Below are 27,744 nucleotides of genomic sequence, written 5' to 3' on the forward strand. Positions count from 1 at the left end.
ACTTGGTCCTCTGCTGCCTTCACTAGTTCATCCCTCAGAGCCACCCATTCTTCTTCTACTGTATTTCTTTTCCCCATTCCCTTATGCTCTCCCTGAAACTCTGTACAACCTCTGGTTTAGTCAGTTTATCCAGGTCCTATCTCCTTAAATTCCCACCTTTTTGCAGTTTCTTCAGTTTTAATCTACAGTTCAAAACCAATAGATTGTGGTCAGAGTCCACATCTGCCCCTGGAAATGTCTTACAATTTAAAACCTGGTTCCTAAATCTCTGTCTTACCATTATATAATCTGAAACCTTCTAGTATCTCCAGGATTATTGCATGTAAACAACCTTTTTTCATGATTCTTGAACCAAGTGTTAGCTATGATTAAGTTATGCTCTGTGCAAAACTCTACCAGGCGACTTCCTCTTTCATTTATTAGCACCAATCCATATTCACCTACTATGTTTCCTTCTCTCCCTCTTCCTATTCTCGAATTCCAGTCACCCATGACTATTAAATTTTTGTCTCCCTTCACTACCTGAATAATGTCTTTTATCTCATTATGCATTTCATCAATTTCTTCATCATCTGCAGAGCTAGTTGGCATATAAACTTGTACTACTGTAGTAGGTGTGGGCTTCGTGTCTATCTTGGCCACAATAATGCGTTCACTATGCTGTTTGTAGTAGCTTACCCGCACTCCTATTTTTTTTTTTATTCATTATTAAACCTACTCCTGCATTACCCCTATTTGATTTTGTATTTTTAATCCTGTATTCACCTGACCAGAAGTCTTGTTCCTCCTGCCACCCAAATTCTCTAATTCCCACTATATCTAACTTTAACCTATCCATTTCCCTTTTTAAGTTTTCTAACCTACCTACCCGATTACGGGATCTGACATTCCACACTCCAATCCGCAGAACGTCTTTTTTTTTTTTTTTGCCTGATAATGATGTCATCTTGAGTAGTCCCCGCCAGAGATCCAAATGGGAGACTATTTTACCTTCGGAATATTTTACCCAAGAAGACACCATCATCATTTAACCATACAGTAAAGCTGCATGCCCTCGGTAAAAATTTTACGGCTGTAGTTTCCCCTTGCTTTAAGCCATTCGCAGTACCAGCACAGCAAGGCCGTTTTGATTAGTGTTACTAGGCCAAATCAGTCAATCATCCAGACTGTTGCCCCGTGCAACTACTGAAAAGGCTGCTGCCCCTCTTCAGGAACCACACGTTTGTCTGGCCTCTCAACAGATTCCCCTTCGTTGTTCTTTGCACCTACGGTATGGCAATCTGGGTGGGTAGCATGATTCATGGGGGGGGGGCAAAGAATTATTCACTGACAAGTCAGCAATGTTTCAATCAAATGATTGTATATCACATGTCAAGCGACAATAAAGATTCTATTCTATTCACGCATGCACAAAAACACACACACACACACACACACACACACACAATTGCTATACATTCAAAAATTCTTCTTTGGGGTAGAGGAGTTACCAAGTGGATACGATTTCAGTATTTGTTCGAAGTTAATTTTCATGGCCATCACAATCATTACATCACTTGGTAGGAAGTCAAATATTTTTATGGCTGCTCACTCCTTCCTTCGCTGGTCTCAAACTATATGAGGGATAGTTTAACTTATTTCTCTGTCTAGTATTATATTTATGATTGTTACTGCTGTTTTTCAACAACAAAATTCATAAGGGAGTAGATGTACTGTGAGGCTGTTTTCATTATGCTCATGTGTTTAAAGAAATGTCTACAAGAGGTTTTAGAATGGATACTACATATTATACTAATTACATATTTCTATGCAACAAATATGTTTGTCTTAAATTATGAGTTACCCAGATGATGGTGCTATAAGACATTGGTGAATGAAACTGGTAAAAGAAGTAATTTGATGTGAGGTGATTCCACATCCTTCATGTAATTACTGAATATGTTCATTTCTACTTACAGCTGTCAGATGTTATTGTTCTTTTATTTAAAAAATTCAGGTTGAAATGTAACAATATTATGAAAAGCATAGTTGCTAGCTACTCAGCATATGGCAGAGTCACAGATAAGCACAACAAAAAGACTGTCAGAAAGTAAGCTTTCAGCCAACAAAGCCTTCGTCGAAAATAGACATATAGGCTGACATGGCCTCAGCAGCCAGAGACTGTGGTCATGTTAGTGTGATCATCACACATAATAGGTCCCCTCCTGTTCTTGATATATGTGAATGACCTCCCTTCTTATGTGAAACAAGATGCTGAACTGACACTGTTTGCTGATGATACAAGCATAATTATTAATCCAGTAAAAGAAAGTCCGATAGAAAATGATACAAATAAGGTCTTTGGAAACGTCATTAATTGGTTTTCTGTGAATGGGCTTGCTTTGAACTTTGAAAAAACACAGTGCATCCAATTTTCTGCTGCAAAAAGTATAATTCCTCCAATAAACATAACATATAAAAAAAAGTCAGTAGCCAGAGTAGAGCATACTAAGTTTTTGGGTGTACATATAGATGAGAATCTTAATTGGAAAAGTCATATTTTGGATCTCCTAAAGCGACTAGGTTCAGCAACTTTTGCAATCAGAATAATTGCCAATTTTGAGAATGTAGAAATTAGTAAGCTAACATACTTTGCATACTTCCACTCTCTGATGTCTTACGGAATAATATTCTGGGGCAATTCAAAACTTAGGCAAAAAGTATTCACTGCTCAAAAGAAAGTAGTTAGAATAATTTGTGGGGTTTATAGTCGCACATCTTGTAGGCATCTGTTAAAAAGGTTACGAATTCTTATAACAGCTTCACAGTACGTTTACTCAGTAATGAAATTTTTTCTCAACAACATGGACCAGTTTAAAATCAACAGCGACCTTCATAATTACAATGCCAGAAAAAAGAAAGACCTACACTATCCTTTACTTAACCTATCTTTGGCACAGAAAGGGGTAAAATATGCTGCTATAAAACTTTTTGATAAATTACCAGATGAAATAAAATGTCTGATAGACAGCAGTAATAGCTTCAAAAACAAACTGAAATCATACCATACCTCCTTGACAACTCCTTCTATACCATAGATGAATTCTTGAATATGAGTAAATAAATCTGGAGATATAATCTATGCATTTTGTGCCATTTAAAGGAATGGGATAGGTAATAGAAATATTTAGTTATAAGGCTATTATGAAAAAAAAAAATGTTTCTTGTACGCATTTCTTGTATATTTGACACATTCCACGGTTTTTCTGTGCTATTTATCAATGGAATACTTAACTAACTAATTAACTAACTGTGATGTGTGTATGTTGTCTATTTCCAAAAAGATTTGTTGGCTGAAGGCTTACTTTATGACAGCCTTGTCATTGGACCTATCTACAGCTCAGCACCTATATGGTGAGTAGCAACTATCCTTTTCATAATATTGTTCTTTTAGTTATTGTTACTGTAATTCCAAGTATTGCTCATCTTTAAGGAGGAAATCTGGAATACAAATATGCACCCTGGCATAAATACAGCTGTGAAGTACGAACTATGTGCAATTCGTATGGTACACAAATAATCAGAAATTAAAATAATCCAAATACAAAACCACAACTGTAACATATATCTAATGATGTCTGTCTGCTATACTTGTCATCAAACTGTCAATCAGGCCCTTTTGAACATCGGTGTACATTTATTACATTTGTCATCCAAATGTCAAGCAGGACCACAAAAATGTAAGAAATATGTTACTGCCATGGTTTTTATTTTGTTCTGGGATTACTCATATGCTTATGACTTGGACGCAATTCATACTCTCTTAATTTTTACTAACAGCTGTATTTATTCATGTTGTGTGCACACTTGTACATATTTTAGATTCCTGCCCGATAATATTTCACTATCATATCCATAGTTATCCTGGCTGCATGCAAAGTAGCATGTAAGTTTCTCTACTATCTTAGTAATGAACATTGTCCCTCATACTTCTCCTTGACCTTAACGTTCTTCTCTGAACAGCATGGCATAAACACCCTCTCCCATCAGAGCAGAATTCTTCCAGTTCCACTCCATCGTTCAGTCCTTTTCCTGACATCCTCTTCATTATCAGGAACCCAACTCTGAAATAGCCTCCCACATTATATTAGAGAACTGAATAAAACATACAGCTTCAGAAGACAGTTCATGAGATATCCACTAAAGCAACAATAATGATTATCCTTGTCCCTGTACACACTCATTACCCTCGCACATCCTTGTTTCCAACAAGATCTTCCTCACTTCCCAGTATTCTTAGCTGGTGTAGACTCCTTAAACTTCCTTTCTCCACAATTCATTACATTAGAAAACATCTATTTTGTACACCTATAAATTATTTCATATCTGTCACTATCATTATTGTTATTATTATCACAATTATCATTATTAGGCACAGCAACAGCAACAGTAGAGGTACTGCCAGTGTGTCGATGCACTACACATTCATGCCCACCACCCGTCTGCCCTAGCAGATGATCTCACACTGTAGCAGATGATACATCACCCAGCAACAAAACTGTGTCATGAACTGTATGCATCAGAGGACACGTTTTCTCTGCTACACACCTGTTTGCTCCAGCGCATGAAGTTTTTCGTAAAGCATGAAGCATCCAGAACACCCTACACTTCCCAAGCTGATGCCAAGCTGTCCACACAATTAATGAAGCAATAAGTTTATGTTCAAATTATTTCATTACTGGAACTTAGCAGCTTGAGATAGTGCAACCAGACATGTCCACAACCCACGGAAACATCAATGGTGAGTTGTTTGTGTGTTGTCTATAAAGCAAACAGAATTGCAGGCTCCCGTGACACCTAAGAAGCACTGGTAAGTGAGATTGACACCATACTTCAGGAAAACATTATTCAGCACCCGCCTTGTAGTATCATGTCCTAAGCATGGATTATCTGGTTTATGTCTGCCCTGATAGCTTAATGGTCAGCATGACAGACTACCATCCTAAGGAGCCAGAGTTTGATTCCCAGCTTGGGCAGGGATTTTACCCACTCAGGAACTGGGTGTTGTGCTGTCTTCATCATCGTTTCATCCCCATCCGGCACACAGGTCGCCCAATGTGGGATCGAATGTAATAAGACCTGCACCAAGGCAACCGGACCTGCCCCATAAGGGGCCTCCCGGTCAATGACGCCAAATGCTATTTTTTTCCATTTGCTTTATGGAGCCTGTTGAATAATAGTGAGTGTGGCAAGATCCAATCTCTTTTTGTTAACTACATGCAAAACCCTGTGGCACAATACATGTGGCTGTTAAAGACTGAAAGACCTAACTACGAAGTCTGTTCAGAAAATTCTGGAATTCTGGCCACAAAATTTTTTCTTCACTTACCTTTTCCTTATTAAGCATGATCTCTTTCGAAATAGTCTCCTCCACAATTGACACACTGCTCCCAATGCCATTTCCACTTCCAAAGCAGCCTTGGTATGCCTCTTGCCGGATCATGCGAAGCACATCTGCGAATTTTCTTTTATCTCCTCTATCATTGCAAATCTTTGTTCTTTCATCAGTTTTCAACATTGGAAATAAAAAAAAAGTTCACAGGCGCCAGGTCTGGAGAGTATCGAGGATGAGGTGGCACAATGATTTTGTTTTTTTGTGCAATAGTCACACACCAACAGGGATGAATGTATGGGTGCATTAACGTGGTGCAAGAGCCATGAATTGTCTTGCCACATTTCAGACTGCTTTACATTCTAATATTTTCTTTCAGTTGTCAGAACGTGTCCCAATAGTACCATAATTCAACAGTTTTCCCCTGTGTCACAAATTCATGATGAACTAATCCTTCAAAGTCACAGAAAACTATTGGCATGGTTTTGACATGTGACCTGACTTAATGAACTTTTTTGGTCTTGGAGAACCTTTCCCGACCCATTGTGAAGACTGAACCTTGGTGTCAACATCATAACCACAGACCCACATCTCATTACCAGTTATGTTTCTCTTAAAGAACATATCATCCTCATGTGCATGATCCAAAAGCTCTTCACAGATTGTGAGGTGAAAGTCTTTCTGGTCTTCAATGACTCATGAGCTGTGGGATGAACTTGGTGGCAACATCATGCATTCCAAGATGCTGTATCAGAATTTTATGACATGATCCAACTGAAATGTTCCAATTCTTCTGCAATCCCTCAGACAACCTGTCTTTGATTGGCTCACATAATTTCATTGATGTCCCTGACATGAGCATCATCAGCAGATGTCAAAGGATGTCCTGACCATTTTTAAACTGTGTGAACTATTCGCAATACTAAGTATGGCTTAAGCATTTATCACTGTATGCTTAGTGCATCATTTGGTGTGTGTCTCTGTAATGGTTTTCTTGAGTTTCACACAAACTTTAATGCAGATGCATGGCTCCTCTAACTCTGCCATCTCAAAATTCCCAAAATGTGTGACACAATGTCCTACTGAATACAGCACTGAACAATAGCTAACGAACATACAACAATGAAACTACCAGCAGTTACACATTAAACACGGTGATGTGCAGGGATGCCAATTGCATACAAATCATTGGCATGAAATTTTGAATGTTTCAGAATTTTTTGAAGAGACCTCGTATTTTAAATTAGCTTCAAGTATGGTACCTGAAGTTTGTCTTTTTGTATGTCGTATTTTGCTTTAATCAGTGTTAGATTAGTTTCATCCTTTGTGCCTCAATTTCATTTACTTGTAATTCAATTTTGCTTTGATCATAGTGTTACACGACAAACTTATGGTACCTCCAAGTTCATTTATTTGCACTTGCATATTTCATTGATTACACACTTCAACAATGTGAAAAATGTTACTCTTGTTGTCTTAAGAAAAACTGTGTAAGCAGATTCCCCATAAATGGATGGAGGGGCACCCCTCATTTGTTCTCATAATGCTTTCATGAGTGATGGAAAGTACCAGATAGACTCGACTGAATTTTTGTTCACACAATTTTTTGTGCCAATTTACCTGCGTACATGCATTCTGCGATTGATTGCGCCTGTTCGTGTTCCAGTAAAGGAACTGTTTAGTATTCGGACATATTTTGTTACACTGTTTGTTTGCTTTACCCATCTGTTTTACCCTCTGCACCTAGCAAACCCATGTTATACACCTGTCATGTTCAATGAGGAGCACTATTTCCCCACTGGTGATCCTGGCCAAAAAGAAACCCTCCCACCCTGCCTCAGCCAAGCCCTACACCATGGCTGGCCCCACTGAGTGGCTGCTGCTGTCACATTCCCCTACCATCCAGCTAGTCCTTTCTATACTGTGCCACGCACATGCAGACCAAAAGACTGAGCACCACATTCCTCCACCTCCCAGCTAGCATACGCCATCACGGGCTGCAAAAATAGCGCGGCACACTACTCTGCTGTTCCAGTGCTAACACAGTAAATGAAGTGTCTTTACGCACGGTGATTCCAATCCCATCTTACTGTTACCTTGAAGTTCAGTACTGCCCAGTAACAACCCCCACCCCACAGATCAACAAGCACATTTAGCTGAGTTTCACGCTTTCCTCAGCCATTGCATGCAAGTCGCAAGGACTGTCACTACCCTGACAAATACCCCCAGTCCAACTCTCAACTGTTCTTCTAGCACATTCGACGCACTGAAACACCAGCTGATACCACAGCTATGTCAGAAATGAAGCACATGCATACACTATCTTCATCACAGAAATTCATCAACATGTGGCCCTTGCTACTTCTCCAGCATCTCCGCACACTTCCCGAACTTATGATCAGTTCCAAAACAAAGCTACTTGCAAGTTGACTCAGTTGTCTGCCCACCACAGTCTCTGTGTCTTCCGAGTCCCTAGAGCCACACACTGTCACTGCAGGGCAATGCAAAGGCCCTCCACACAGTCTCCCACACATAAAACGATATCGGCGTCCATGTACTCCACATCCCATGAACCCTCAATGGAAAGCTTAGTTCATAGCCCACATGATCAGCAAGATGAACTAATCTCCCCCACCCTGGAGTGGACACCTGCCCCGCCACTCACCCCCTCACCAAACAACTCCCAACACAGTCAAAAAGCACATCCAAGTAGGCACACACACACCAAATCACCTAGTGGTGGCCAGGACATTTGGGGTGCCGGTGATTGTTGGTGATATCACAAGTGTTCCAGCAGTGATACTGCAAACTACTGGGCATCAAGTCCATTGCTCCCAAACACTGACAGCAGCTGGCAGTAGGTGCACCCAGCTCCTCTGCTATTTCTCAGTGCCTGTTCATGTACCCCTCCTCCCCAACAGCTTGACACTGTCTCTGACCTCACCATCTATCCCTGCAAAATGATAGCCTCCTCTGCCCCTGCCACTCACATCTCCTCCTCACTGATTCCACATCCAGTTCATCAACCTCGGCCTCAGCAGAGATTTTGCTTGGACCTTTACCATGCCTATCCTTGGCATTAAATTCATCACCTACTACCTTCCTCATCGACTTCGTGAATTGCAGTATCTCGATGGTAGTCATGCCATTCCATTCCTTGTACTGTCACATATTTTGCCCTCAGCAATTGTCATTCACTGGCCCCTTTGCTGACCTCCTCGCCGAATTTCCTCTCCTCACTCATCATTCCAACTCCTGCCTGGAGATTCACCACAATACGTTGCACTACACTGCAAAGATGCTGGGTCCCTACAGTTTTCTGTCGCTACCACTGCTTTCCTCTGGGTAAGCGAAGAAATGTGCAGACCAAAATTGAGGCAGGGATTTCTGTCAGTGTGCTCCAGCCCCCAAACAGCCCATGGGCCTATGCCCTGCACATCGTCCAAAAAAACACAATGCCACTGGGTGACCATGTACTGGTGTCTGGGGCCTCACTGACAGGACAATCCCCAACCACTACCCACTGCACCTCTTGTGCAGGCTCCTTTCGCTACCCTCATGGCACCTCTGCTCCAACAGGTGACCCTGTCTACCAGCAAGAGGTGGCAGGAAGGTCACCTAAAGTGCTAGCACAGGATGGCATGCATTATGCAATATGCATGGGGTGCACTGTGCTCCATCTACCATATACAACCTGTCCGAGCAGCAGTACACTGCCGCGCCCTCCACTAGGCCCCCACCAGCACCACAGCACACTCAACTAATGCCTGCCACGGTGCATCACCGCTCCCTGCACCAGCTGGCAGAGTGCCAGGGTATTGAGCTCACAATGTGATGCTCCAGGGGCTGCCGTGTGGACCATGCCTTCCCCTCCACCATAGCCAGTGCCCCAGGCCTGCCAAAATTGCACCACCAGCTGTGGCAGTCTGCCAATTGATGCTGGAAGTGGCCACCAGCAACCTGCCTTCTCTTTCTCACACGGCAGAGATGGGGGTGGGGGCAGGGGAGACGAGGGTAAGTTGTGAGGCAACATATTACTATACAATTGTGCCTACCATTCATCTGGTCTAGCAGATTATCTCATGCTAGAGCAGACAATGTATCGCCTGAATTAAGGAAAAAAAAAAAGAAAAAAAAGAAAAAAAACGCATCACGAATTGTATGCATCCGACAACAAGTTTTCTTTGCCACAGCACTTGGGATTTTTCTATAAATCATGCAATAGCAGGTACCCCCAGAAGCCCAGCAGACCACACTTCCCACCCAAATGCCAAATTGTCCACATGACATGGAATTTAATGTTCCACTGATGTTAATCGTAGTGCCACTAGATAGGTGCACAACCCATGAAGACTTCAATGGTGAGAATCTAGGGTATCTGCCTGTCATGTTCACTGAGGAATGCTATTCCCACACCAGTATTGATGTTATCAGTTCTTAGTCAGTATAAGCTACTCACACTGGCTCCACAGTCTTGCGTGTTCAAGTGCTTACTAGGCACAACCTTTTATTTCAATAACAGTGTAGTCTACAGTATCGTCATTGCTATCAACCGTTGTATCAACCCTCGTATCGTACAGGCTTTTGTTCGTTTGGTTAGAACAGCTCTGTGTTGGGTAGACCATCAGCGAGAGCACACCGCTAGTTCCTGCTACTAATAAGGCGAGTACACTGTTCACTTGTTACATATTTTGATGAGCTTCAAAGAGGAGTGACTTATTTTCAGTTATCTGTGTAGTTACTAATTTATTTTTGTAATTTCTTGTGTGTTCGAGAGCTTACTAGGCCCAACCTTTTATTTCAATAACAGTGTACTGAACAGTACCGCCATTGCTATCAACCGTTATCTCGACCCTCATATCATACAGGCTTTTGTTTTTTTGGTTAGAAAAGCGTAGTGCCAGTTAGACCGTCAGTGAGAGAGCACTTCAGTCTCCTACTGTTAATAAGGCGAGTACAACGTTCTTTTGTTGCATATTTTTACAAGCTTAAAACAGGAGCGACTGCAGTAATGGATAGGAACTGTGATTATTGTGTAAAATTGCGAGCTGAGTAGGCAACCCTTCACTCACAGCTCCAGGCTGCGTTGGCTTCTATCACACAGCTTGAGGCTGCTTCCAAGGGGGTCACTGTGGGGGATCGAACGCAGGGATGCGAGGGACATCAAGCACGTCCCATGTGTCCCTCGATCGGTCCACTGCTGTGACCGCCCCAGCTACTACCTGCACTGAGGTTGACCCCTCACCCATGGTCGAGTGGGAGATCATTCCAAAGTCTGGCAGGCAGCGAAAACTTTCCGAGGGGCCAATCGTAAAGCCTCCCCAGTTTGTTTGATGAACAGGTTTCGGGCTTTTTCTGTGGCTGACGATTTCTCTGAGCCGGATGCAATCATCCAACCTGTTCCAGAGGAAGCATCTCGGCCTGCAAGGTCTGGGCATTCACAGAGGGTGGGTTTACTTGTAGTTGAGAGCTCCACCATTAGGCACGTAATGGCTGCCAAGGAGGGGAAGGAAACCAGTGTGCATTCGGTGTGCATCCCGGGGGTAGTCATTCTAGCTGTGGAAATGGCGCTTCCGGATGCCATGAAGAGTACAGGGTGCAGCTAACTCCAGGTGGTGGATATGTTGGTACCAATTACATGTGTTGCTTTGGGTCTGAGCAGATTCTGTCTGGTTTCGGGCAGCTAGCAGCAATGGTAAAGACTGCTGGTCTTGCTTCCAAGATTAAGGCAGAGCTCACCATCTGCAGCATCATTAATAGAACCGACTGTGGTCCTTTGGCGCAGAGCTGAGTGGAGAGTCTGAATTAGAGGCTCAGGCAGTTCTGTGACTGTGTAGGCTGCAGATTCCTTGACCTGCGCCATCGGGTGGTGGGTTTCCAGGTTCCGCTTAATATGTCAGGAGTCCACTACACACAGGAGGTGGCTACACGGGTAGCGGGGGCTGTGTGGAAGGGACTGGGCGGTTTTTTAGGTTAGAGGGTCTCAGGGAACCACAGAAGGGGCGTCCGTCTAAAAGTGGGCAGGTAAAGCACAGTAAGGTAGTTGTAGAAACAATTGGTATTATAGTTGTCGTAGCTGTGTTGGGAAAGAACCAGAGCTCCAAGCCCTAATAGAATGCACTGAAGCTCAAATAGTTTTAGGTACAGAGAGCTGGCTAAAGCCAGAAATAAGTTCAGCCAAAATTTTTTCAAACAATCTAACAGTGAAATGAAATGTCGTGTGGCTAGGGCCTCCCGTCGGGTAGACCGTTCGCCTGGTACAGGTCTTTCGAGTTGACGCCAGTTCGGCAACTGGGGATGAAATGATGATGATTAGGACAACGCAACACCCAGTCCCTGAGCGGAGAAAATCTCCGACCCAGCCGGGAATTGAACCCGGGCCCTTAGGATTGACATTCCGTCACACTGACCACTCAGCTACCGGGGGCAGAATCTAACAGTGATCAGAAAGGATAGATTAAATGCAGTTGGTGGTGGAGTATTTATTGCTGTCAGAGGTAGTTTGCCTGGTAGCGAAATTGAAGTAGATAGTGTAGGTTAATTCTTACAAAGAAGAAGACAGCAACCAGCCACTATTAATACTGCTATTTATTTAGATAAACAGTGCCATAACCAGTTTCAAACTGCAAATTCATCATCAGAGGGCTGTTCGCATGTTTTGCAAGATACACTTTACATAATTGCCAGTTTTCGATTTTTATTCTTCCACTGTGGCAAAATAAAAATCGAAAACTGATGATTACGTAAAGTATATCTTGCAAATAATATGAACAACCATCTGATGATGAACTTGCCAGTTCAAAACTGGTTACGGTGCTAAATAAATAGCAGTATTAATAGTGGTTGGTTGCTGTCTTCTTCTTTGTAAGAATTAACCTACATCATTAATTGTACATAGCCACGGTCTCACCATGTCAGTTTTAGACAAAATAGCAGCTGAAGTAGATAGTTCGTGTGAAATAGTATGGGTAGAGGTTATACCTGAAAATTGGACTAAACTATTAATTGGATAGTTTTACTGACGCCCCCCCCCCCCCCCCCCCCACTCAGAAGATATAGTTGCTGAACAGTTCAAAAAAACTTGCATCTCATTTCAAATAAGTACCCCGCTTATACAATTATAGTTGGTAGTGACTTCAATCTACCCTCAATATGCTGGGAAAATTGTATGTTTAAAGCCAGCAGCAGGCATAAAACGTCATCCGAAATTGTACTGAAAGCTTTCTCAGTAAATTATTTTGAACAATTAGTTCATGAGCCCACTCAAAGCGTAAATGGTTGCGAGAGCATACTTCCACCTTTTAGCAACAAATAATTCTGGACAAATGGTGAGTATTGTGATGAATACAGGCATTAGCGACCACAAGGCAGTTGTTGCTAGGCTGAATACAGTAACACCTACAACCATAAAAAAGAAACGCAAAATATATCTGTTTAAAAAAGCTGATAAAAATGCTCTTAATGCCTTTTTAAGAGACAGTCTCCACTCCTTCCGATCTGATCATGGAAGTGTAGAAAAGTTGTGGAATGTTTTCAAAGAGATGGTATCAACAGTAATTGATAGATATATACCACATAAATTAATAAGTGATGGTACTGATCCCCCATGGTACACAAAATGGGTCAGATCGTTGTTGCAGAAGCAATGAAAAAAGCATGCCAAATTTAAAAGAACGCAAAATCCCCAAGATTGGCAAAGTTTTTCTGAAGTTCGAAATATAGTGCGTACTTCAATGCGAGATGCTTTTAATAATTCCCACAACAAAATTCTGTCTCACAATCTAGCAGAAAACCAAAAGAGATTCTGGTCATATATAAAGCACACCAGTGGCAAGACACAACCAATACCTTCACTGCATGATAACACTGGTGAAGCCATTGATGACAGTACCACTAAAGCAGAGTTATTAAACACGATTTTCCGAAACTTCTTCACCAAAGAAGACGAAGTAAATATTCCTGAATTCCAATCAAAAACAACTGCCAACATGAGAAACATAGAAGTAGATATCCTCAGTAAAGCAGCTTAAACCACTTAATAAATGGAAGGCCTCCGGTCCAGATTGTATACCAGTCAGATTCTTCTCACAGAGTTTTTGAGCATATACTGTATTCGAACATTATGAAGTACCTCAAAGAAAAGGATTTACTGACACATAGTCAGCATGGATTCAGAAAATATTGTTCTTGTGAAACACAACTTGTTCTTTATACTCATGAAATAATATGTGCTATCGACAGGGGATGTCAAATTGATTCCATATTTTTAGATTTCCAGAAGGGTTTCGACACCGTTCCTCAAAAGTGTCTTCTAACCACACTGCATGCCTACGGAGTATCGCCTCAGTTGTGCGACTGGATTCATGATTTACTATCAGAAAGGTCACAGTTCATAGTAATAGACAGAAAGTCATCGAGTAAAACAGAAGTAATATCCGATGTTCCATAAGGATGTGTTATAGGCCCTCTATTGTTCCTGATCTATATTAACGACATACGAGACAATCTGAGTAGCTGTCTTAGATGGTTTGCAGATGATGCTGTCACTTACCATCTTGTAAAGTCATCAGATGATGAAAACAACTTACAAAATGATTTAGATAAAATGTCTGTGTGCTGCAAAAAGTGGCAATTGACCCTGAATAAAGAAAAGTGTAAAGTGTAAATAAAACAGAAAGAAACTTCCACATGGGAAAAATATATTAAAAACAAAGATTCCAAGACTTACCAAGCGGGAAAGCGCCGGCAGACAGGCACATGAACAAAACACACAAACACACACACAGAATTACGAGCTTTCGCAACTGGCAGTTGCTTCGTCAGGAAGGAAGGAAGGAGAGGGAAAAATGAAAGGATGTGGGTTTTAAGGGAGAGGGTAAGGAGTCATTTCAATCCCGGGAGCGGAAAGACTTCCCTTAGGGGAAAAAAAGGACAGGTGTACACTCGCACACACACACACACACACACACACACACACACACACACACATATCCATCTGCACATACACAGACACAAGCAGACATATTTAAAGGCAAAGAGTAAGGGCAGAGATGATGCCTTTAAATATGTCTGCTTGTGTCTGTGTATGTGCAGATGGATATGTGTGTGTGTGTGTGTGTGTGTGTGTGTGCGAGTGTACACCTGTCCTTTTTTTCCCCTAAGGGAAGTCTTTCCGCTCCCGGGATTGAAATGACTCCTTACCCTCTCCCTTAAAACCCACATCCTTTCATTTTTCCCTCTCCTTCCTTCCTTCCTGACGAAGCAACTGCCAGTTGCGAAAGCTCGTAATTCTGTGTGTGTGTTTGTGTGTTTTGTTCATGTGCCTGTCTGCCGGCGCTTTCCCGCTTGGTAAGTCTTGGAATCTTTGTTTTTAATATAGAAAAGTGTAAAGTTATTCACAAGAGTACTAAAAGAAATCAGGTAAGTTTCGATTACACAATAAGTCACACAAATCTGAAGGCTGTAAATTCAACTAAATACTTAGAAATTACAATTACAAATAAACTCGATTGGAACGATCACATAGATAATATTATGGGTAGAGCAAACCAAAGACTGTGACTCATTGGCAGAACACTTAGAAGGTGAAACAGGTCTACTAAAGAGTCTGCTACACCACACTTGTCCGCCCTATTCTGGAATATTGCTGTGTGGTGGGGGATCCACATCACGTGGGACTGACGGATGACACTGAAGAAGTACAAAGCAGGGCAGCTCGTTTTGAATTATTGCAAAATAGGGGAGATGGTGTCACAGATATGATACTTAAAATGGAGTGGCAAACATTAAAACAAAGGCGTTTTTCGTTGCGATGGGATCTTCTCATGAAATTTAAATCACCAGTTTTCTCCTCCAATTGCGAAAACATTCTGTTGGCACCCACCTACATAGGGAGAAATGATCATCACAATAAAATAAGAGAAATCAGGGCTCGCACAGAAAAATTTAAGTGCTCGTTTTTCCAGCGTGCCGTTCAAGAGTGAAATGGTAGAGACAGCTTGAAGGTGGTTCATTGAATCCTATGCCAGGCACTTTATTGTGAATAGCAGCAACTTTTTATGTTGCTATAATGTAAAATAGGTATTGTATGTGTGAAATCCTGGTCCTGTGTAGGAGAATGCCCAATGAACCCAATAATATCAGATTAAACAAATAAATAAGTGATACTCAAAACTGCAGCTGCAATAGGTAAAAAAGAAAATAATATTTGACAGTCGAAAGCAGAAATGACTATGTTTAACCGAAACTTTAAGTCAACATTTTGTCATTTTTGTCTAATACATCTGATACTAACCATAACATGAAAGTTGCAGAGATGAGACGTTTCAGATTTGTAAGGTGCTTTCCTGTTCAGGTTGTTATGAATATAAATACTAAGATTTTCTAATATTGTATTTCACTGATTAATTTATCCTTATGCATTATTTCTAATAATGTGGATAGGGATTGTGCAGTATTGAACTGCATGTATTGGCTTTGTACTAAAACCAAGTCAAAGGAAAACCATCAACAACTGAAACTGAAATGAAAGTTTCTTGAAAATTAATGACCTGTTTGTCTGGACTGTTTCTGAACCTCAATGGGAAACAGTACGTGTAATTCTGTATTGCCCAAGACCTATCTGCACCATTAGAAATAGTGCACAAGCATACATCAATCAATGAAACAGACTATTATCAACTCTTAGGTGTTCATATTGATAAATACCAGAGCAGTAACAGATTTCTGTAAATGTCTGTGCTCTGGAAATTTTGTGTTATGCATAATATCAGATTTTGGAGCTGAAAATATTGGAAAGCTGACTTCCTTTCCCTATTTCATTCACTAATGTCTTATGCTATCATATTCCAGAATAACTCACTGTCGAGGAGCAAAGTATTTGTTGCACAGAAGCAATGTGGTATCCACTCTAGAACATCTTGTAAAAAAATATCTTTTAACAGTTGGCATACTTACAGAACAGACACTGCTGATGACCCACAGCTGTACAAAATGATTAAAAATTAATTCACATTGGCTCAATTTTAGCTGGTGCGATCAAGATGTATGTAATTGCACTCTCTCGGCATTGGGTCAAAAAAAAGTTATAATATGCAGAAGTTGCAAGTTTTCATTCTGCTACCAAGTTTACATCCTATTTCCTTCTCCCGATGCGATGAAGACACTTGCATTTTTAAATGAACCTTCTTGAAAACGATGTAAATACAAAAAGAGAATAGCCACCACAGCCACACTGGCATTGCTGTACATCATCATGGAGAAAAGGTGAATACCATGCCGCACACCAAACCTAAAAGGAATTAAAATTGAATAAATGTTCCAGAACTGTCACAATGTTCTTAACACGCACACATTTATAACTGCGTGCATTTCTGGGCAGACAATTTTTGGTGCAGCTAAATAATAATTACTTCAGCTCTGTACAATACACATTGCCTCTCTCACCAACCACTACAAGCTGTATTATAGTAACATATGAACATCTGTGGCGGACAGAGAATTCAGCAGACTACAGTATGAGGATGTAGGTAGTGTGACATGTGGAAGTTTGGGTCAGACTAAAAAGTGCGCATGGATACGTGAGTTAGTTAATGTGTCCACTAGCTATAAGTGGAAAATCCCAGTTTGACTCCTGGTCCAGTACCAATTTTCCTATGTGCCTGTTGAGTAGTAGGTATGTACCTAATACAGCTAATGAGAAGGAATTCACAATTAGTGAATTAATTTTGAATACTGACAAAAGTCTCACAGATCATTTATCTCCATTTACATCTATACACTGCAAACCGCTGGAAAGTGCATGGCAGAGGGTACTTTCCACTGTACCACATATTATCACAATACAAAAACAATAGCAACATTCACAAATATAATTCTAGCACGAGGAACAATTGGTGTGACACAAAAAACAGTGAGATATTGATTGTGTGTGTGTGTGTGTATGTGGGAGGGGGGAGGGGGGGGGGGGGGGGGGGGAGAGAGAGAGAGAGAGAGAGAGAGAGAGAGAGAGACAGCGAGCTTACGACAAAACATGTAAATAATCAGCTCATTGCTATATTTATCATCGAGAAAGTTTTCAATAACTATAACTGACTTGTTCCAGAACATACCAAGAGATTGCAATGAAGTTAGTTGTGACACAAAGATAATTAACATGATCCTTGGAAACAGAGGCATACGGTGGTTCAAAATGTTCTGCTGTAAACACAAGCACATATCTTTCCTGTGCTAAAAGGTTCAACTGCTTGCTAGTACATACCATGAAGAAAACTGCCTGCAATAGCAGTCAAAATATTGGCAGTTTTATTACATCATGAAGCACACACACACACACACACACACACACACACACACACACACACACACACACACACACACACAAATTAATTTTACTGGGATAAGCACGCATTCATACATGTTGGTCTACAGTTCTCCTAATAAATCATGATTGCTCCATTACTTCTCATATTTTTCACCCAGACGACTGTCAATACTGATATGTCTACTAACTTTGTAAACTTTACAAACCAGAGTACAAATTCTTTTCCCTGTCTATATATGTGCTTAAGATTTCAATAACATTTTGTTTCGCACATTATCTATAGTCAGTTTTTCTTTACAGTTTTTGCTTATTTGTGTGTAAAAACTATGTTTACAACTCCTTTCAAAGAAATTAATTTATATGAAGAAATGAGATAAACAAAACAGTATCACAAAATTTGCTTCAGTATGTAAAAGTTCTAGAACAAGAACCTTTATGAACTAAATCTGCCAAGACTGATAGAGTGTAGGATAATAAGGGTAGCACCAAATTTTACAGTAACTAATGAAACTTGTTTAATGGAAAATGAGAATTAAGAACTCCTTTGTTACATTGTCCTGGATTCATTATGGAAAAAATGCATAAATGAGAAGCAAGTGCTCAAATACTTCCTTTGTGAGGTGCTGCAACATATACCTTAGCTGAGCAGTCAAGCTGTCTGCAGCTCTGATACTTACTGAAAAATTCCTTTTTTCACACACAGTCACTATTTTTGGTGCACCGTCATCCGAATCATGGGTTGGTTTCCCTGTCATCAACTCTCCTTTTGTTAGAATGTTGATAAATTTTTCCTGAATGTCTACACACTGCAATGCTTCAGTGACTGCAGTGTTTACAGATATCCACTCGTGTGCATCTTCATTAGGCACTTCTTCTTCTGATATAGTTTCCAGTATTTGATTCACTTCATTCACACCTAGCTGAGCATGAGCTAAGGAATCAGCAGCCTCTTCTGTATCACTATCATTAAATAATGTTCCAAGATCTATGAATGGTTCTGACACAGACGAGACTTCACTTGTTGTCTCACTAATTGTATTATTGTCATCCACCTCATTTTGTTCAGATGCTTCTGTGGAATTGATTAGTCGTTCCAGATCTGAGTTAGTTAAGCCAATCAGAGTTTGAATCCTCCTTGATGTGTCATGCAACTCATTTAATCTGTCTTGGATTTCTTGTTCATATTCTTTCACCAATCTTTGCTCAGGGTCTGAAAGATTTCCTTTCTGAAAAAGAACACAGAGTGAAATATTAGCATAATTAAGTTGAATGGGAACTGTCACTTTATCAACATTACTCTCACAGAATTCAGTAACATTATTAATTGAAATATCCATATGGGGAAATGAAAACCTTCATAAATATAATGATAAATGTACATGTGTCTCCATTTCTCACACAACATAGATAACTGTTATTGAGACACTCATGTAAGTAAATAGCAAGCAATATACAGGACCTTTGCTTAATGGTGTGCAAAAATGTAACAGGACATAGAGAATGTTTCACTGAACAATTTGAGGTAGGGAGCTTGAGGTCAGAAAAGCCAACTTAAGGAAATATGGAAGTAAACTTGTCAACCACTCCGTGTAGCATTAATATTTTCAGCTTATTTACAACTAACATGTGTAAAAGTTTATATTTACTGTGTTGTTTATTTATATGTACATTCTTTAGTGCCTGCAATAAAACAAGGAGGATGAGCCTGATTAGTGGGAAATCATGACGTAGCTATCATTTACTTTACTTGTCCATAAGATGGCTCTGTTACATCATATTTACATTGTCCCATGACAGGGTGTGCTATGAATCTACAGCAGACCCATTCATTACTCAGTGCTATTCAGTGACGTATGATACAGTAGATGAAATAGTACCAATACAATTTTGCTGAACTCATTGACATGCACCTCACTGCTGAAAGGCTGTACAGGGAATGATTTCCTAACAGACCTCATCCATCATGATGAGTGTTTATTTCTCTTGATCAATGAATATGGGTGTAATAACTTCAAGCTGAACAAATATATTTCAAGGAAGACGCAATACATGAAAGTCACAGATCAAGTAAACAGAGTACGATGTGTGTACACTTTAACAGTCAAATCATAACTGAGTCCAAGTCTAGTGGCCGCTGGCTGGCTGGCCGCTTAGGTGGCAGTGCTGCTGCATGGCTGGCAGACAGCGATGCATGTAGAGAACGCGCCTAACTGTGCGGCAGCACTTTGAAAGATCGGCAAGTCACAACCCTTCCACCCACTTTGAATTTTTTGCACAGGTCTTGATGGAGGTGGCCTGTAGATTGATAACACCCATAGGTGTTGTTGACAGAAGGAGATTTCCTGTACGGACGGAAGTGTCCCCGATGATAACAGGTCGAAATGATAGGTGACATGGGGGTCGAATCTGCTGGGGCCCCGTGCACCAATCTGCCTGTTGCGGCAAGTCCAGCTGTTATAACAGGAGACATGGGGGATGTGTCCGCGTCTGTAGGAGAAGGAGGCGAGTAGAGTTGCTCCAACAGATGATGGTCATCTGGTTCCTGCATGGGCACATCTCCCGGTGGCGTCAGTTCTGGAGCTGGCACCTATATGATGGTGAGAGGACTGCGTTGTGAGTAATGAGAGATTCCAGTATCCCGAGCATCAGGTAGAGCCGAAGGTGGTATAGCGGCATCCGGAATAGGCATTGTTGGCACACGAGGACCAAGCTGGTCCCAATGACGCACTGCAACACCCGTGTCCGTCTGGATTTCATACAGGCGTCGACCACGGTGTCGTAAGATGCGGCCAGGACTCCATTTTGGCTGCCTGCCATATCCCCGTATCCATACTAGGTCGTCGGCGGTGAACCGGCCAAGCAAAGGCACCCGTGGCTGTAAGATGGAAGGCCGCAGAAGATGAAGTAGCATGCTGAGCTGTCAGCCATGTAAGAGCTCAGCCGGGCTGTGGTCGCCATTGGGGTGAAACGGTAAGAAGCCAGAAATTGTTGAAGCACATCATCAGCAGCAGAAGAAGTCAGGAGTTTCATCATCTGAGCCTTCAATGTGTGGAACAGGCACTCAGCCTTACCGTTTGACTGTGGATGGAACTGAGGGGCCGTGACATGCATGATGCTGTGACTGGCACAAAAATCCGCAAAATTGGAAGAGGAAAATTGCAGACCATTATCAGTAATGAGAGTAGAGGAAAGGCCTTCCAAAGAGAAAATGCGAGCTAGTGCATTGGTGGTTGCCGCGGTGGTAGGTGACGTGCAATGGAAGGAAAGTTAGAGTAGGCGTCAATAACGAGAAGCCAATAAGTACCCAAAAAAGGTCCCACAAAGTCAGCATGAATACGCTCCCAGGGCTTCTCAGGTGAAGGTCAGGGTGACAAAGATGACTTCGGGGCAGTGGCCTGTGACTCACAAGGGCCACAGACAGCGACCATGTGTGCGATTTCAGAGTCCATGGCGGGCCAGTACACATGACGGCGCGCCAGAGATTTTGTGCGAGACACACCCCAGTACCCTTAGTGAAGGAACGATAGACTGAAGCACGCAAAGACACAGGTACCACAAAATGCGGCAAAGCGTTTTTGGAGGAAAGGAGGATAACACCATCCCTAGCCGTGAGGTGGTAACACAAAGTGTAGTAGTGCCGCAACGGATAAGAAGTCTTAGTGGACGGACAATCTGGCCAACCCTTCTGAATACAGCGTAAAACCCGGGAGAGGGTAGGGTCAGAACCCGTAGCAGCCGTCAGCCGGTCCCTGGTGATGGGGAACCCGTCCACAACCCGCTGCTCGGCAGCATCAAGGTGGAAACACAAACGTTCGTCCCTGTCGAATGCCAGATCAGGACCTACGGGAAGGCGAGACAGTGCATCAGTATTCACATGTTGAGCCGTCAGCCAGAAATGAATCTCGTAATTGAAACGAGACAAGTAAAGAGCCCAACGCTGGAGGCAGTGTGCAGCCTTGCGGGAAGTGACGTAGATGGATGAAACAAGGAAACAAGTAGTTTGTGATCCGGAACAAGGTAATTTGGATCCATAGAGAAAAACACCAAACTTATGAAGAGCATAAATAACAACCAAAGTTTCTTTTTCAATTTGAGAATACTTTCATTGGGCATCCGGGAACGTTTTGGAGGCATAAGCAATGGGTTGTTCAGAACCGTCACAAAAATGATGCGCAAGGACTGCACCGACCCCGTATTGAGAGGCGTCCGTGGCAAGAACAAGGTGTTGGCCAGGTCGATAAGTAGCCAGGCATGGGGCCTGTTTCAGCATAGTCTTCAAATTCTGGAAAGCCGCATCGCATGATGTGGACCAGTGAAAAAGCACGTTTTTATGCAACAGGCGATGCAACAGCTGAACCACCGAAGCAGCACATGGTAAAAACTTATGATAGTACGCTATTTTCCCCAAGAAGACCTGCAGTTCCTTAACAGATGTAGGGCGAGGAAGGGCATCGATGGCAGCGACAATTTGCTGAAGCGGACGAATACCATCCCGAGAGAGTTGAAACCCCAAGTAAGTGATAGATGTCTGAAAAAATTGTGATTTCTGAAGATTACACTTAAGACCGGCATTCTGTAAGATGTGAAAAAGTGTGCGGAGATTCTGAAGATGTTCATCAATGGTGGAACCAGTGACAACAATGTCGTCCTGGTAATTTATACACCCAGGGACTTTGAGCAATAATTGTTCCAAGAATCGCTGAAAGAGAGCAGGGGCGCTGGCAACCCTGAATGGCAATCGTTGGTATTGATAGAGGCCAAAAGGCATGTTAAGGACCACAAACTGCCGAGAAGCAGTGTCGAGAGGAAGTTGATGATAAGCTTCTGACAGGTCAAGTTTAGAAACATACTGGCCTCCAGCAAGTTTAGTGAACAATTCTTCAGGTTGAGGCATAGGGTAAGTGTCAATAAGGCATTGAGCATTTACAGTGGCTTTGAAATCGCCACAGAGACGAATATCACCATTTTGCTTAACAACAACAACGACAGGAGAGGACCACTCACTGGAAGTGACAGGAAGCAAGACCCCTGAAGGAGTGAGACAATTCAGCTCCCGTTTGACCTGATCATGAAGGGCTACAGGAATGGGTCGAGCCTGAAAAAACTTAGGTCGAGCATTGGGTTTGAGCGTGATATGAGCTTCAGAGTCGTTTGCACAGGCTTACCCAGGAGAAAAAAAAAGGGACGAAAATCTCGTCAACAAAGAATCCACTTGAGCATAAGGAATAGCATCAGAGACGATATTGACGGTCATCTATGGAGAACCCAAAAACGAGAAAGGCACTGAAACCAAAAAGATTCTCCGCGTTACTATGGTCGACCACAAATATGGGAACAGTGCGAACGACAGATTTGTAAGATACTTCAGCATCAAATTGTCCCAAGAGAGAAATCTTCTGTTTATTGTTAAGTCCATAATTGCCTAGTGACAGGTGACAGGAGTGGAGAATCCAACTGAAGATACGTCTGAGAATTGATGATAGTGGCAGCAGAACAAGTATCCACCTTCATGAGAATGTCTTGACCAAGTATTTGTACAGTGAGGAATAACTTCCCTGAAAGGGAAGAAGTACAATTGACAGACAACACAGAATCAGAATCAGCGTCCGATTTTGAAGAAGAGGTGCTGGAACATGTTGCAGCAGACCCCACTACAAGTAGTCATCGTATCACATGTGAAATGAGAGCTGCGCATACTATCAGGTGGCAAGCACTCCATGAACAACAATTACACCCCTGTGACCCACAACAAGCCCATGCAATGCTTTTGACTTGACTTTGCACCAAGGGTTGCATTTGTCAGGGGTTGCTCCAACAATGGATTGAACAACCAGATTTCCTAAAAATTGTGCTGTTTACTGATGAGGCCTCATTTTATCATGATGGTATTTCGAACAGTAGGAATATCATCGTTGGAATGAGGAAAGCCTTCACACTTTAGTAGAGTCATACCACCAAGTATGTTTTGCTGTGAATATCTGGGCTGGAATTGTAGGTGACAGTCTCATTGGGCCACATCTTCTACCTGGCCATCTGAACAGCCACCAGTACTTGATGTTCATGTAAAGATGTAACCGTAGGCTTCCGCGGCCGTTGTCAATGTCAATAAAGTTCTTCTGGGTTAGAGACCGCATTGTCATTTATAAAATTCCAACGTTTCGGCGTCTGTTGCAAGACGCCTTCCTCAGGGTGTGTTGCTAACTGCTGAATGAGCGCAAGTGTGGGTGCATATATACTATGGAAGAGTGTTGTGATTGGATGTGAGGATGAGGAGGAAGGGTACTAGGAGTTCATTTTATTGGCGTTTGCATTGCGTCTTGTTATTGGCGGAAATAGGCGTTTTCCGTTGGAGTTTCCTTTACTGCCTGCCATTGGTGGAAATCGGCGAATAGGAGACTTAGCGGCGACTGCAGCGTATCGTTGTTTACTAACTGCCTAGTATCGACTAGGCCGCGTCAGCGCTCTGTGTACCATCCTCCGCTGTGGCCTACCGCACGCCTGTTGCTTTGCGCGAGCTGTCCTTCCGCAAATCTGTCACAACAGGCAGCCAAGACGCTGGAAGTCTGTACCCGTCTTCTCTATTCATATAATCGGGTCGCTTGGCTATTTCGATAGCCTCTCTAATCTTCCTCCTCAAACTAAACGGCTGTTTCGCCAGTACTCGGGCCTCTCGAAATTCGATGTTCATCCTGCACTGCTCATGATGTTCTGACTCCGCTGATTTGCTATATTGTTTGAGGCGGATATATCTCTCATGTTCAGTTAGCCTTGTGCTTATTTTACGCCCAGTCTCACCTACATACACCAGTCCACATTCACACTCGATTTCATAAACTCCGGCGGCATGAAACTTGTCAATTGTATCTTTTGTCGAGCCCAGAATGTCTTTTATTTTGTTGTTGCTACGAAAAATCGGCTTAATACCTGCCCGACGGAGAATTTTGCCCAGACGTTCAGTAACCCCTTGTACATACGGTAGCACGGCGGTGTTCTGTGCTTCGTTCTGTATTTCCCTGTTGCCCTCCTCCTTCGGCGCCATGGTTTTGCGTATCAGCCTCATGTCGTAGCCATTAGCTCCAAAAATGGTCCTGAGGTTCTGCAGTTCAGCTTGCAGGTTGTATTCATCGCTGATCCTGTAGGCTCTCTTAGTTAAAGTTCGCAGGGCCGAATTCTTTTGCATAGGATGGTGGTGGGAGGATGCATGCAGGTACCTGTCCGTGTTGGTGGGCTTCCTGTAAACTCTGTGTCCAGGCTCCCCGTCTGGCTTACGATAAACTTCTACGTCGAGAAAAGGCAATACCCCATTCTTTTCAATCTCCATGGTAAAATGAATTTTGCTGTGCTGCTGGTTAAGATGTTCGTGGAAGTTCTGAAGCTCTTCTTCTCCGTGTGGCCAGATAACAAAGGTGTCATCCACGTATCGTAGCCAGCATTCCGGGCGTAATGGCGCGGACAGGAGTGCTGTTTCTTCGAATGCTTGCATAAAAATGTCTGCTGCAGCTGGCGAAAGAGGGGAACCCATAGCAACACCGTCCGTCTGCTCGTAAAAATCCCCTTTCCACCTAAAATAGGTGGTCGTCAAACAGTGGCGCACTAGCTCGCTGATGTCAGGTGCCATGCGTTCCTCTAAGATGTTCATGGTGTCCGTCACGGGTACATTCGTGAACAAAGATTTCACGTCAAAACTGACCATCAAATCCGTATCAGAGACACGCTTCTCTTTCAAAAGTGCTATAAAATGGGTGGAGTCCTTGACGTATGCATCTGTATGTCTCACTAAACGTCTAAGCTTCGGAGCCAATTCTTTCGCTAATTGGTAGGTCGGCGAGTTGATACTACTCACTATCGGCTGTAAAGGGAAGGCTTCTTTGTGGATCTTTGGTACCCCATATATTCTTGATGCCTGTGGCACCTGTGGAATGAGTCTACGGGTTGTGTCAAAATTCATCCTGGTTTGCTTCAGCAGCGCTTGCGTCGATTTCACTATCTTGACCGTCGGATCCCCCTTAAGTTTATGGTAAATGGGTTCCTTCAAAAGATCCTCCATCCGCTTATCGTAATCTACTGTGTCCAACACTACAGTGGCATTTCCCTTGTCCGCCTGTTTATCACAATCTGAGAGTTGTTCTTCAGCTCCTTGATAGCCTGACGTTCCTCTTTACTGATGTTTTGCTTCGGAGGCTTTGCGTGAGCCAAGACTCGTACTGTTTCTTGTCGGATCTTCTCTGCTTCTGGTTGTGGTAGATGGCGTACCGAGGCCTCCACTGATTCGATAATGTCTTCTTTCGGTACTAGTTTTGGTGCGATTGCATAGTTCATCCCTTTCGCCAAAACTTTTGTGGCTGCATCGCTCAAGGTGTGGCTGGAGAGGTTCACCACTGTCCGTCGCGTATCCAAAACTGGTCCTTCATCTCTTGTTTTCCGTTGCACTTTGTCGAACTTCGTCACCTGGCGACTGGTGGTACATTCACTTGATCTGGCAGCTTGCTGGAAGGTTAACCTGTCGACCTTGTGCCAGTCATCCTCATCCAGTTTCCCACTCAGAAAGAGGTGCAGTTCACACAGTTTTCTGTTGTTCACGTCGAGACTACCACGAATGTGACGGATCCTTTCCCGCAATAAAGCTTTGCTGGCCTGTGCACAGATTTTCCTGGCCTTGTACGATTTTATGTGGGACGTCAGCCATAAAAATGTTGGTACTACATTGGCATCCCTACATCTCTTCAGGAACGCAAGATCATTCAGCAGTTTACCTCTTTTCAGCCTCAGTGATTCGAGCTGCCTGATGTTTGCGTAAATCTCCTGCCCATACAGGTGCGTTAAATGTAACCGTAGGCTTCCGCGGCCGTTGTCAATGTCAATAAAGTTCTTCTGGGTTAGAGACCGCATTGTCATTGGAAAACGCCTATTTCCGCCAATAACAAGACGCAATGCAAACGCCAATAAAATGAACTCCTAGTACCCTTCCTCCTCATCCTCACATCCAATCACAACACTCTTCCATAGTATATATGCACCCACACTTGCACTCATTCAGCAGTTAGCAACACACCCTGAGGAAGGCGTCTTGCAACAGACGCCGAAACGTTGGAATTTTATAAATGACAATGCGGTCTCTAACCCAGAAGAACTTTATTGACATTCATGTAAAGAGTTCTACCTGAGTTGTTGGAGAATGTACCCTTGGCTGTTCGTCAAAGGATGTGGATACAACACGATAGTGAACCACCTCACTTCAGTCTGGATGTCTGCAAACCATCTCAATACTGTATTTCCTGATTGCTGGATTGGAATTGGGGTCCTATTCCATGGCCTGCGAGGTCACCTGACCTGAATCCCCTTGATTATTTCATGTGGGGATGTATAAAGTCACTGGTGTATGAGACCCCAATGGGTATGGAGATAGAATTAGTTGACAGAACTGTAGCTGCCTCTGCTGTGATTTGAAACACATCAGGGATATTTGTCAGGGTGCGTCAGAATATTGTTCGCCAATATCATGCTTGCATTGAGGTTGATGGCCATCAGTTTATGCACATTTTGTAAGATACAGTACAAATGGTTTATTCATTGTGTCAATGATGATATTTGCAGTTAACTGTAACTAATGTAAATAAAAACATACACACTAATGTGATTTTATTTCTATTACCTCCTTAAGTTGGCTTCGCCGAACCCAGGTTCCCCTCAAATTGTTCAGCAGATCATCCCACGACCTGTCAAATTTTTGCACACTCTTATGGAAATACCCTGTAGGGTTGCCATATCTAGTTGGATCTCATTGGGACACTTTGAGACGGGAGTGTAGAAATGAATATTTAATATAATTACTTTTATTTAGAACACAATTACAGGGAACTTCTTACGACAGAAGTAGTTGGTACAACATCTTTTTTGGAAGATTCCATCTTTCTTTTACAACAAGTCTGTTTTCCTCTTTTACATATTTATAAAACTCCATGCAAGTAAGCTTGTAGATTGATATTTGGCTTACTTCATAAAGTAAATCCACCTTTCTTTCACACAGTGTTTAGACTTCCATTTTTCCAGT

The 27,744-nt window shown here is 42.4% G+C and overlaps 1 protein-coding gene across 4 annotated transcripts in view; it reads right to left on the reverse strand.

Moving 5' to 3' along the window:
* Window positions 1–27,744, reverse strand: part of LOC126355033 (putative leucine-rich repeat-containing protein DDB_G0290503) — a 512,513-nt gene that overhangs the window by 388,152 nt on the left and 96,617 nt on the right. For all 4 annotated transcript variants that reach the window (XM_050005182.1, XM_050005180.1, XM_050005181.1 and 1 more), the window contains one exon: window positions 18,371–18,919. In XM_050005182.1, coding sequence (XP_049861139.1) covers window positions 18,371–18,919 — 549 coding nt within the window. The remainder of the gene's footprint in view (window positions 1–18,370; window positions 18,920–27,744) is intronic.

Source organism: Schistocerca gregaria, chromosome 3 (genome assembly GCF_023897955.1).
Source record: "Schistocerca gregaria isolate iqSchGreg1 chromosome 3, iqSchGreg1.2, whole genome shotgun sequence".
NCBI lineage: Eukaryota > Metazoa > Arthropoda > Insecta > Orthoptera > Acrididae > Schistocerca > Schistocerca gregaria.